This window comes from Poecilia formosa, unplaced genomic scaffold, assembly GCF_000485575.1.
Source record: "Poecilia formosa unplaced genomic scaffold, Poecilia_formosa-5.1.2 Scaffold601, whole genome shotgun sequence".
NCBI classification, from domain to species: Eukaryota; Metazoa; Chordata; class Actinopteri; order Cyprinodontiformes; family Poeciliidae; genus Poecilia; species Poecilia formosa.
In genome coordinates, this window is record NW_006800540.1 from 159,924 (window position 1) to 173,121 (window position 13,198).

At 40.8% G+C, this 13,198-nt stretch overlaps 1 protein-coding gene across 1 annotated transcript in view; it reads left to right on the plus strand.

The window, feature by feature from the left end:
- LOC103130042 (voltage-dependent T-type calcium channel subunit alpha-1H-like) overlaps positions 1-13,198 on the plus strand; it is a 113,202-nt gene that overhangs the window by 87,587 nt on the left and 12,417 nt on the right. The window contains exons 16-19 of the mRNA XM_016665619.1: positions 5,199-5,277; positions 5,621-5,742; positions 9,855-10,142; positions 10,229-10,379. Of these exons, the coding sequence (XP_016521105.1) occupies positions 5,199-5,277; positions 5,621-5,742; positions 9,855-10,142; positions 10,229-10,379 (640 nt within the window). The remainder of the gene's footprint in view (positions 1-5,198; positions 5,278-5,620; positions 5,743-9,854; positions 10,143-10,228; positions 10,380-13,198) is intronic.

A 13,198-nucleotide genomic window follows, 5' to 3' on the forward strand; every position in this document is an offset into this window, starting at 1 on the left:
AGTCTGTTTCCCTGTGCCGCCTCTGTTGGACTTTATCATTAAAACAAATCATCTTCATCTACACCTGGGTCCTGCGCCTTCCCTCACCAAAAACCTTGAATCATGACACTTGCTCTGTTTTTGTGTTGCTTTTTTGGAGCCTTTCTTTGCACATCCTCCGGATCTACAAATTATGGAATTGATAAAGTGGTCTCTCAATGCTATTGATCACATTTTCTCAACAAGAAGACTGGGCATGGGAGAACACACTTGTCCTGCCGGACCACCCCTGGAGGGATACATCCTGGATTTATTTGGATTCATGATAACAGAATTTCTGCTGTTTGGAGTTGGCGGATACCTGGCATATTGGCAAATTTATGATGGATTGGGCCAACTAGTGAACACTCAGACTGTCATGCTGCGAGACAGAAGCTCAAGTTGGATGCGATTCTTTCGCAGGCAAACTTTGGATGCTAAAACTCACTAGCGGGATGGAATCTTTCTTGGAGAAGTTGCTAGTTCCGGCCCTGTAGGAACAACCACACTAATTTGGATGATTGGAATTAACAGAGATTTACCGGTTGAGACGCCCTAGCGTCAACAAACATTACAACAGAATAAAACAGCCGATGGAAATTTTAAGTCTGCCCGATCGGATCTAAAGAGAATTTGTCTATTCTGAATTTGGCTCCCTTGTGTCAGCCTCGATTTGCTGGCCTACTTGAATCTCCTGGACTTTATATAAACAAACTTCTCCTTCCCACACCCTCACACCTCCTGAAGTCTCCTGTGAGATCTTATGGCTGAACTCTCAAGGACTTGCTCTTAGATAATACCACGTTATCAGAGACTTTTTGGGAGAACAGGCTGTAATGAGACATTGGCTAATCTGCAAGCACTTCATAATTACAGACAAACACACTCCCTGACCTCAACTTCTTTGCCAGCATATCTTTGTATGCTGGCAAACAACATATCTTTGTTTGCCAGACAGACAGACAGGGCAAGAAATGACAAATGATTTCTTGCATATCATTTCTTGATATGCTGGCAAATACAAAGATTTGCCAGCATACAAAGATATGCTGGCAAACAAAGATATGTTGTTTGCCAGCATACAAAGATATGCTGGCAAATCTTTGTATTTGCCAGCATATCAAGAAATGATATGCAAGAAATCATTTGTCATTTCTTGCCCTGTCTGTCTGTCTAGTTTATTATTACTTTTAGAAATTGTGGAGCATGAATATTTAGCTTATTATTGTCCAGAGAAACTCCTTCTAGCTTATAAATGAATGGGTACTTATACTTGTAACAGGAACATCTAGTTTATATATTCATTCATCCCAGAACAGGAATTAAACCTATAGTAGAACAAAAGATCTAGAGGATTTCATTCAACCCAGGAATTAGAATTAGAACACACTTAGAATCCAGAGAAACCCCTACTAGTTTATAAATCACAGACTACTTATTCTTAAACACGGGGTTATAGTTTTTTCTTTTTTCTTCTTTTTTCTTCTTCTTTTGCTCTTCTTTTGGTTTGTTGTTTTGTTGTATTCCAAAAGTTTTGACCACAATTTTATTTTTTTAAATTGAGATTAGGTTTTGTTTGAATAATTGTAAAACAAATTTACCTCCATACATTTATGCATATATTAATAGTAGATACCTTAAAGTGGGTGCCAAAAACATAAAACAACAAAAATATTGACATTATAATCCAATATTACATAAGGGTAATAAAGGTATTTCAATCTTTGATCTCAGTAACTGGTGTGCATCATATTGGACGAATTCCTCCTTTGGTTTTACTGTTTACTGTTTTACTGTTTAAATGTGGATCCATGCATCTTTCCTGTCAAGCTTAAAGATTTCATCTTATCAATCTGCAGATCAGCAACAATTTTCTGCCCATAACGCAGTGCTGTAGGGCAACATGAAAATATGTTTAATTATTCAGAAGTTGATCTGGGTTTCTTTCTGGAACATTGCAAATTAATTCAATTCTGTGGTAATGTTTGTTGGGTGGACTCATGAGTGGTGAGTAAAAACCCTCTTAGATTCCAGCTGTGCAAAACTTGATTGATTGCTCAGAGTTCAAACTCTTTATATATAAAAAAACTTTCATCATTCCAGACAGCCTATGAAATTAATGCTTTAATTGCTGTCTTTTACCTTAAAAATAAGACCCACCTACACTCAAAGATTATTCCATCGAACATTTTTTTCTAACTTCATATTCAATCTAGCTGCTGATCCGAAAGACTCGCATATATATAATGATCATTTTACAAATCATTTGAATGAATCATGAAGTGCAATGTTTAATTGTGATATGCAGTTACGCTGCAAGATTAGATAAAATCATCTTTGCAGATGACTCAAATGAACACAAATCTTCAGGATTCTCAAACCTTTACATAATCATGTTTCCCTGAAGGATGAACTGTAGTTTTCAGTGCAATCAGATTCCATCTAATGTTACGTTCAGGCTGAGCTTTTCCTCTACACAAAAAGCCGTAGAGAAACTGTGGATGTTCCAGGTGAAACACCAGCTACACTGCTGATCAGCACAACAGGAAAAAACTATGTACACCCTTGCAGCTTCCATAGCTTTTAAGAGTAAAACTAAAAGTGTAGTCCTTTCTTTCTTTCTTTCTTTCTTTCTTTCTTTCTTTCTTTCTTTCTTTCTTTCTTTCTTTCTTTCTTTCTTTATTTCTTTCTTTCTTTCTTTCTTTCTTTCTTTCTTTCTCTCTCTCTCCCTCCCTTCACTTATCTGGAGTTGGGTAGCAGTATAAGTAGGGAGACTTCCCTCTCCCCAGTTACTTGGGCCAGCTCCTCTGGGGAAACCCCAAGGCGTTCCAAGGCCAGCCAAGAAACATAGTCCCTCCATTGTGTGTCCTGGGTCATACAGGAGGGACCCAGGGTCGTGCCTGGAACACCTCACTAGGGAGGCGTCAAGAAGGCATCCTAACTAGATGCCAAAGTCACCTCAACTGGCTCCTCTTGACATGGAGAAGCAGTGGCTCTACTCTGAGTCCCTCCCAGATGACCAAGCTTCTCACCCTATCTCTAAGGGAGAGCCCAGCCACCCTACAGAGAAAGCTCATTTCAGCTGCTGTATCCATGTCCTTGTTCTTTTGGTCATGACCCAAAGCTCATAACAATAGATAAGGGTAGGAAGGTACATTGACCGGTAAAACAGGAGCTTCACTTTTTGACTCAGCTCTCTCATCACCACGAGAAACCGGTACAGCGCCTGCTTCACTGCAGACGCTGCACCAATCCGTCTTTCGATCTCCCACTCCATTTTTCCCTCATTCGTGGACAAGATCCCCAGATACTCAAACTCCTCCTCTTGGGGCAGGACATCCCCCCCAGGATGTCCCAGAGAACGCACTCTACCCTTTTCCAGTTCCTTGGATTTGGAGGCACTGATCCTCATCCCGGCAGCTTCACACTCGGCTGTGAACCGCTCCAGTGAAAGCTACTGGAGATCACGGCCTGATGAAGCCAACAGGACCACATCATCCACAAAAAGCAGAGATGCGACCCTAAGGCCACCAAAATGGATCCCCTCAACACCTCGGCTGCACCTGGAAATTTTGTCCATGAAAGTAATTAACAGAAGCAGTGACAAAGGGCAGCTTTGGCGGAGTCCAACTCTCACCGGAAATGAGCCAAATTTACTGCAGGCAATGTGGACTAGACTGTGGCACTGGTCATACAGAGACCTATAGCAACCTTTATCAAAGGGCCTGGTACCCCATGCCTCCGGAGAACCCCCCACAGCGCTCCCCAAGGGATATAGTGGAATGCCTTCTCCAAGTCCACATGTTCACATGTAGACTGGTTGGGCAAACTCCCACGGACCCTCCAAGACCACCCTGAGAGCCAGTCCAGTGTTCCACGACCAGGACAAAAATCACACTTCTCTTCCTGAATCCATAGTTCAACTATCCGACGGACCCTCCTCTCTAGGACCCTTGAATAGACCTTGCTACGGAGGCTTAAGAGTGTGACCCCTCTGTAATTGGAACACACTACCAACCCAGTCTGCCAGTCCAGGGGAACTGCCCCCAATGTCCATGCAATATTGCAGATTTGGGTCAGCCAACCCAACCCTACAATATCCAGAGCTTTAAGGAACTCCGAGTGAATTTCATCCACCTCTGCAGCCCTGCCACCAAGGAGCTCTTTGATCACCTCAACACCAGAGATTGAAGAGCCCGTTCAAAAGTCGCCAGGCTCCACTTCCTCAATAGAAGCCATGTTGATGGGACTGAGAAGGTCTCCAAAGTATTCTGTGTTAGGTTGATTGAAAGGCTGCGGTGGGAAGTGCACAAATAACTGCAAACCTCAACAAACTGAGGCACACAGAAAGTGACTGCTGAAACGTTGTGCTACTAAAAGTGCTTCCACAACTGTTGACTGGATTGGGTCAATTGGGATTTGATCCGACACTGGCTGCTAAATTTGTTATATCTAAGAAAATGAATGCCTTATTAACTGTTAAGAAGCGGGTAAAATTGAAACATATTAAAAGATAAGATTATAAATTTATTTTAGATATAGCTAAGCTGCTGTCCAGACTGTTTTTTGTCTTTCTCCAAAATTAGATGAGAACTTATGAAGCTTCTGCAGGAGTCCTCCATGCAGGTATTCCAACTCATCAGTGAGGCTCACTAGTGCGTGTCATTTTATCCATGATCCCTTCCTGCCTGCTCATGCGCAACAATTTCTTTGAAGTACCTCATTACTGTGAGGGATCAGTCCCTGCTTTTTGCTGAGGTGTCCGAGTATCTTCTTCTTCCTCCACCCCCCTCCACTTCATATGTCAGTTTTTCTATTACCTGATTAAACATCTCCACCCCTCCTCTGATGAGGCACAGCAAATCAAGAGTGAATTGCATTAGAATGAACAAGCAACTTTGAAGTTCATCAGGGCTGGATCCAGGTTCTGACTGTGCATTTATGTTTTCGTTAAAATGAAATCTGACTCTACTCCAGGTGTTTTTGATGTCTCCTGTTGGCTTTTAAAGAAGTCCTAAGCATCAGCTGAAAAAGGCTTAGGGGCCTTTGCATTCTGCTTTATTTCTATATTTGTTGGCATGTTTACATCTTTCGCTCTCTTGATGTTTGCTGTTCATGTCTCACTTTCTGTGTGTCATATACCTTATATATCTGTTTGTGCGTCATGTGTCCGTCTATAGGTGGGGAATCTGGGTCTGCTCTTCATGTTGCTGTTCTTCATCTATGCAGCTCTGGGAGTTGAGCTCTTTGGAAAACTGGGTTAGTGTGTGTGTGTGTGTGTGTGTGTGTGTGTGTGTGTGTGTGTGTGTGTGTGTGTGTGTGTGTGTGTGTGTGTGTGTGTGTGTGTGTGTGAATTTGTCTGTGAGTGCACGTGAGTGTGTGCATGAATATAAAGCCGGTGTTGAATCGATAATGAGAGTGTGCCTCAGCTGACACTGGTGTCATTTCTGTGGATTGCATAACACGAACACATTTTTGTTGACTTGCAAACATTAATTATGACAATCAGAGCTCCAATTTACAAAAAACTAATTTTCTTCTCCCTCCTTTCTCCACTTTCCCACATTTATCACCTGTAATGTTTTTTTTCGTCCTCTTTTAGAGTGTTCAGACGAGAACCCTTGTGAGGGTCTTAGTCGGCACGCCACCTTTGACAACTTTGGCATGGCTTTCCTCACACTCTTCAGGGTTTCCACTGGAGACAACTGGAATGGGATTATGAAGGTTAGATCTGTTTGCCCCTTTAAGGATTTAGGATAAAATGCAGAGTGCATAATTTGTGCCCATGCACATTTCTGAAAGTGAGGCAGGCGGTGCATTATGCAGAGAGCACATCACTGTTTTTATGACAAAATAGGAGTTGCTGACATTAAAGCATGGATAACTCCTCTGTGACAGACACACACTGGAGTTCATGTTCAGTTCACCATCTCCCCCTGTTGGAGGAGGCTTGTAGCATGTCACTGTTCTTTAATACCCGTTTATCTATCTCAACTTAGAATATTGTAAAGATTTTATTTATTTTAGTAAAATAATCAAAAATGTAAAACTCCTATGTTGACTGACACACACCAACAAATTTCAGGCGCTTACATCAGTTAATTCTGATCATCATCCGAAAACAAAAATCCAAAATCTGCTTAAAATATGACAATATGAAAATATGAAAGTTAAAATATGACATAGGTCTCGGTCTCACACAATGATAGGGATGGCTGGAGATTTGAAAGTCAAAGACAAAACCCACAAGGAGAATACACCATAAAAAGGCCGTTGTTACAGAAGTGGGCTTTTTGAAGAGTGCTACATTGAAATCTATTAATGGAAATTTGAATGAAAAATAATAATGTGGTAGAAGAAGGTGCAAAATTATAGCTGCAGCCTTAAGATGATTGTGAAGCAGTGCTGTAAGAGTTTAAGAGAGAATTGTGCAACAATAGGTTTGGTTTGGCTGTATAATTAACTATTACATGCCAAACACAGTCATCAACAAACTCTCTTTGTTGTTAAGACAGACCCGCCAAAGAGGATATTAATTAATATTAAAATTACCAGGTAACTTCCTAATGATCATGAATTAATAACCAAATGTTCTGTCTCTGCTAATAACTGTTCTATGAATACTTGCCTTGTGGTGTTACAAAAAAATAGATGGAGTGAATTTACGCAATGAGGGTCTCAATTAGCAACCCCTGCATAATATGTGTACAATGCACAATAAACTTTTTTCCAAAATAAAATAATTTATTTACAAAATACTCTAACGTCAAGTAAAATACTTCAGTAAATAAACTCCTTAAGAAAGCAAGCAACACTACAAGTAAAAATGAAAAGAATGATGAAAACTAATAAGCTACAGCAAAAAATGGAGAAAAAAGCACATCTGCATGCTGTTCAAACAACCACTTCCCAGTGCAAAGCAGAAGAGAAATAATAATAAAATTGTATTTAAAAATAATTTGCTGGATTAGAAATCATCCATCCATCTATCCATCCATTTTCTAACACCCTTGTCCCTAATGGAGTCAGGACAGTTGCTGGTGCCTATCTCCAGCTAACATTCCGGGCGAGAGCCGGGGTCACCCTGGACAGGTCACCAGTCTGTCACAGGGCAGATTAGAAATCAATACATTTAATAATTGTCCAAATTGGATAGCAGTCTAATTTGGACAATCAAATGCTTGAAATGTTTATGGATGGTAAGCAAACAGCAGCTTTGATTGTGTCACACCTGGGATAAGCGGTTCAGCCTAACAAGAAAGTTGTCTTGAGGGCGATATTTGGCAACTCTCTAAAGTCCCACATGTACCTCTAAGTACCATTAATACCACTTTTAATGTGCTTATGATCACTGTAACGTCCCACAAGCACAGCAGAATTGATGTCATCTTAGCATTAGCAGAGCTTTACAACTATAACTGAGGTAATTGAGACACAATTCAACCTATGAATAAGCGCGTTTTTTTATGCGGGTTAGTGAGAGGAAAGGAAGAAAAACACCAATAAAATTGTGTTTTTCTTCACTTTACACCTTTCTGGAGTAAAGTGACTCTTTAATGTACCATCTGATTGGACTGGTGAATGCAAGCAGCACACTGAGCTGGAGATACAGACAACACTGAGATACAGTCTTGTCTCAGATTAGTAGAGAAGTCTCTTTGTTGATGTAATTAGAGACACAATTTCTTCTTAGGGAATCTATAATTCTTTCAGATTCTTTTCTACAGGAGATGAGACAAACCAGGATCAGAGTTTTGGCCGACTATGCAAGCAACTTTGAATCCAAGGTTTCTTCGAAGATGCTGTCTTTTACTCAGCCAGTGAGGTCCAGAGTCATTGGCATGTTCTCTGCTGGTCAGAGGTTGCTGCAAGTAAAGAGGAAGAAATTTAGCTCTGTTCATGTTTTATACCTCTATAACAAATAGGGATTCCAGCTGTCACTCATCCTACCTTGGAGTTGTCATAAAAGTGGGTTAATGATGTGCATTCTGGGATTCTGAGTTTTTACCAGTCTCTTTGGTTCTCTGTAGCCCTTTTTGCACTTGAGGGTCTAGCCTGGCCCAGCCCTGCTCCATTCGACCCGGTCCCATTGGTCCTATAGCCCTGGTCGTTTTGAATTGAGCGGGATCGTCAAGCTACCGAGGCGATCTCCCCAGTGACCGCAGAACAGTTTCTTTCTTGGGTCTCCCATCCAGCTCCTACTATATGCGCTTGTCAGCAAGTAAGCTGAGGGAAACATTTACCACAGCTTTACATTTAACCAAAAAAAAAAAAAAAATCTCATCGGAGTGTGGTCTCTGAGCTGGACTCGCGGCCAGCTGAAATACCGCTGCGACTTGCGGGATTTTGATGTCAGTTGCGAAAATCCCGTCGTTTACAGCCTTACTGACTTCAATTGGAGAAATGTTATTTACATTTAGCATTAAATTAAAATATTTGGCGGAAGAGGCGATTGTAATACCAGTCAGTGTAACACAGAGCAGAGATTCATCATTCAGATCAACATCAAAATCCTGAGATTATGATTATGTTCAACTGATACAGACCAGGAATTTGAGATATTCATTCTAGATACCGCAGATAAAAGGCTCATAATTTAGGTACAAACATAACATTTTATTATTTATATCCAGACTATAGTGGGACCACAGTGAGTGTATATTTTTTTCTTTCACTACGGAAAAAGTTGCATTTGTATCTGTTTAATGTGGTGGCATGATGTGGATCGTTCGTTCAGCTTGTTTAAAATTATTTTTAACCAAAAGAAAATAAAAATACAATTGAATATTCTGTCACTATTATCATTTAAAATCTTACGGTTAAGAATAGATTATGACGGCAATATTTTGACAACACATTTTAAAATGACAGACGTTCATCTGACCCAGAGATCTGGAAGACGATTGGCCTTTGTCCCGCCCCCACAGCCCATGCACCAATCAACGGCTAACTCCAAACCAGCCCGGTCTGGCCGGCACAGCTCTTATGATCAGTAGGGGGGATCATGACAGAAAATAATTAAGAAACACTGCTCTAAGGTGTGTTGAAGCAAGCTGCATAAAATCAAGCTCTTCTGCCTTCTTTCTATCTAGAAACAACCAATCAGAGCCAGGAAGAGGGTCATACCACTGTCAATCATCCCTCTATGTGGTGCTGCCCATCCTATTGTCTTGCACCATTCCTTTCTGTTTGCTACAACAATCAGGCTAGTTATCCACACCAGTGATGACAGATAAACAGTTTTCCCGCAACAGTAAGTTGTTTCTCCACCATTAGCACATTGAGCAGCAAGTACATAAGGATGACTGACAGCGCTGAGATCCTTCTCCTTGCTCTGACTGATTTCTGGTCAGGGTGACTCAGGAGCAGTCATTTCTTCAGAAAGGAGGTGGAGGAGATCAATCTTTTCACAGATTATGTGTTTCATAACATAATGTCACAGCATGGTGACAGTTTTATCAATTATGTAAAAAAAAAACCCATAATTTTCATAAAAGTTACACATTGCACTTTTAAAGCAACCTGGACTTCATTAACACCTCTGTGACCTCCTTTATGCCACGCTGAGTTGATTCAGTAAGACAGTCCAAAACAAATATTGCATGCAAATATTTGGGCATACTTTTCATTAGGTTAGCATTGCTGTATTAAAAATAAATATTTTTTTTTCGATTTTGTGTATTATTTGTTCAAATATATCAACATGTTTAATTAATTTATATAACATGAGCTTACTATTTTGAATTACTAAAATATATGTCTCGATCTATTTTTTTATTGAGATGGACCTCAGTTTATTTCATTATCCTCTCCTTCTTTCTCACCTCCTTGTTCAGGACACACTGCGAGAGTGCCGCCCAAACGATCGCCACTGCCTCAACTATCTGCCCTTGATCTCCCCTGTCTACTTTGTTACCTTTGTCCTCACGGCCCAGTTTGTTTTGGTCAACGTGGTGGTCGCCGTTCTGATGAAACACCTGGAAGAAAGCAACAAGGAGGCTCAGATGGAGGAGATGGAGGAGAGGAGAGAGATGGAGGAGAGGAAAGAGAAGGAGAGGGAGGAGGTGGCCCGGCACCTCAGCTGCACATCGGAGTTGGAGATGAACATGGACACACCTGTCCAGGTAACATCCATGTTCCCTGGATGTAGTTGGTGAAAGAAATTGGGGGTGGTAGTTACAATGACAGAGGCATTGATCTCATCGGCCAGGTACAAATGGAAGACAAGGAGTGTTCCCATGGAAACCTGAGGAAAATGGGACGAATGCTGTCGCTCCCCAACGACACTTGTGTCCCGCCTCTCAGATTCTCCTCTTACACTCCCATTGGGCATGAGTCCGTTTGCAGCTACAGCTACTCAGGTAATTAGTTTTTTTTATGGCAACCTAATTTGTGAAAGAGCATTTAGAGGCCTCCAGCCACTACAAGGACTGCTTCCAAGATTATTGCTTCTGTAAACAGCTTAGATGTAATGTTGTGTAATAGGAAAGACCATCATTGCAGCCATAAAGAGGCATTTAAGAGATGTTTAAGATTCAGGACACAATATTCATATTTATTCCATCTAAATTTATATTTCATTAAATAAATTTCAGAAGCCTGGGTTGTTTTTGTGTTTTGATTATTTAATAATAATAATTATCTTTATTGTCATTATAAAACCATGCAATGGTTTACATAGGTTATAATGAAATTAATAAAAATACTGCTTCAGGGTATTTAATGCCCTTATGCCCTTTAATGCCCTACCAGGTTTAAACTGTTCTTCAGTCTGTTTGTTGCTTTAATGCTCCTGTACCTGCAGCCAAATGGCAGCAACTGGAACAAATTGTGACCAGGGTGTGAGGAGTCTTTTAAATATTCTTGGCTTTCCTGAGGCAGCGGGACCTGTGGAGATCTTCAAGAGAAGGCAGAGAGCAGCCGATGGTCTTCTCAGCAGATTTTATGATTCTCTGGAGAGTCTTCCTCTGTGCTCCTGTACAGCTGAGGAACCACACACAGAGACAATAGCAGATGATGCTTTCAATAGAGCATCGATAGAAGGACACCAGCAGTTTTAGAGAAATATTGTTCATCCTCAGGACTCTCAGGAAATAGAGTCTCTGCTGGGTCTTCTTTGCCAGTTCTGCTGTGTTTACATCCCAGGCCAGGTTATCCATGATGTGAACTCCCAGGAAATGGAAGTTTGACACCCTCTCCACAGGCTCTCTGCAGATGTTTAGTGGTTGAATGTCTCTTTTAATTCTCCTAAAATCCACTATGATCTCCTTGGTCTTGGCTGTGTTTAGGATCAAGTTGTTGTCTGTGCAGCATTCTGTCAGTCACTCCACCTCGTTCCCATAGGCAGACTCATCGTCCCCTGAGATGAGGCCCACTACAGTTGTATCATCTGCAAATTTAACAAGGGTGGTATTTTGATGGACAGAAACACAATCGTGTATGTACAGCGTAAAGAGCAGAGGGCTCAGCACACAGCCTTGAGGAGAGCCAGTACTGATGTTGATGGATGAAGAGGTATGGGGGTCCATTCTGACTCTTTGTTTGCAATTCGTCAGGAAGTCCTTAATCCAGCAACAGGTGGAAGAGGGGATTCCCAGGTCTGCCAGTTTACACACTCAGGGGCGCTGCCAGGAATCGTGGGCCCCCTGACAAAAAATGTGTTTGCCCCCCCACCCCCTGTGCAGCTGCTGTTACAATTTCTTGAGTTTATTTGACCCATAAAAAGCGTCACAATTTTAAAGGCTTGCATCTGCCTTGCTTTCTTTGGTTCAATACTGATAATTAGCACAATATTTACAGCTCATGAATTGAACATCCAACAGTCCACATCCAGTATGCAAGTAGGTTGCTTACATTTTTTTGGTAACACTTTATTTGAAGGGGGGTGAATAAGACTGCCATGACACTTTCATAAACATGACATATCACATGTCATGAACAACTTTGTATTAAAAGTGTCATTATTTACCGAATGACGCTTTATGACAACAGTCATAAATATTCATGAAGACTTATTCATGTTTATGACAGTGTCATGTCAGTCTTATTCACCCCCCTTCAAATAAAGTGTTACCATTTTTTCTATTAGTTTTAGATACTGAAATGTCTCTCCCCATGAGCAACACATGCAACTACACATAAAGGAATCCAGAGATCTCAAAAATGCTACGTAGCTGCATTTTACTCAAGCTGCAGTACATAACTTGAATAAAAAATATGTTTTCACCATATTTGTTAAAGCTGTCACCATGTTGTAGCAGTTTGTTATTAGACAGATAATCTGTGAAAACAATCAATCTCCTCCATCTCCTTCCTGAATTACTATTACTGGTTAGTAATGCACCGTTCTGACCAAAACAACCAATCAGAACAAGTAGGACGCTCTTAGTGCTGTCAATTAACCTCATTCACTTGCTGCTAAATGTGCTAATGGTGGAGAAATAACTTACCATTTCAAGAAACTGTTTATCTGCCATCATTGGTAGCTATGCTAACTAAACTGAGCATTCACAGNCTGAGATGAGGCCCACTACAGTTGTATCATCTGCAAATTTAACAAGGGTGGTATTTTGATGGACAGAAACACAATCGTGTATGTACAACGTAAAGAGCAGAGGGCTCAGCACACAGCCTTGAGGAGAACCAGTACTGATAATGGATGAAGAGGTATGGGGGTCCATTCTGACTCTCTGTTTGCAATTCTTCAGGAAGTCCTTAATCCAGCAACATGTGGAAGAGGGGATTCCTAGGTCTGCCAGTTTACACACTCAGGGGCGCTGCCAGGAATCGTGGGCCCCGTGACAAAAAATTCGTTTGCCCCCCCGCGCAGCTGCTGTTACAATTTTTTGAGTCTATTTGACCCATAAAAAAGTCACAATTTTAAAGGCTTGCATCTGCCTTGCTTTCTTTGGTTCAATACTGATAATTAGCACAATATTTACTGTTCATAAATTTAACATCCAACAGTCCACATCCAGTATACAAGTAGGTTGCTTAAATATTTTCGGTAACACTTTATTTGAAGGGGGGTGAATAAGACTGCCATGACACTGTCATAAACATGACATATCACATGTCATGAACAACTTTGTATTAAAAGTGTCATTATTTACCAAATGACGCTTTATGACAACAGTCATAAATATTCATGAAGATGAGTATTTATGACTCATCTTCATGA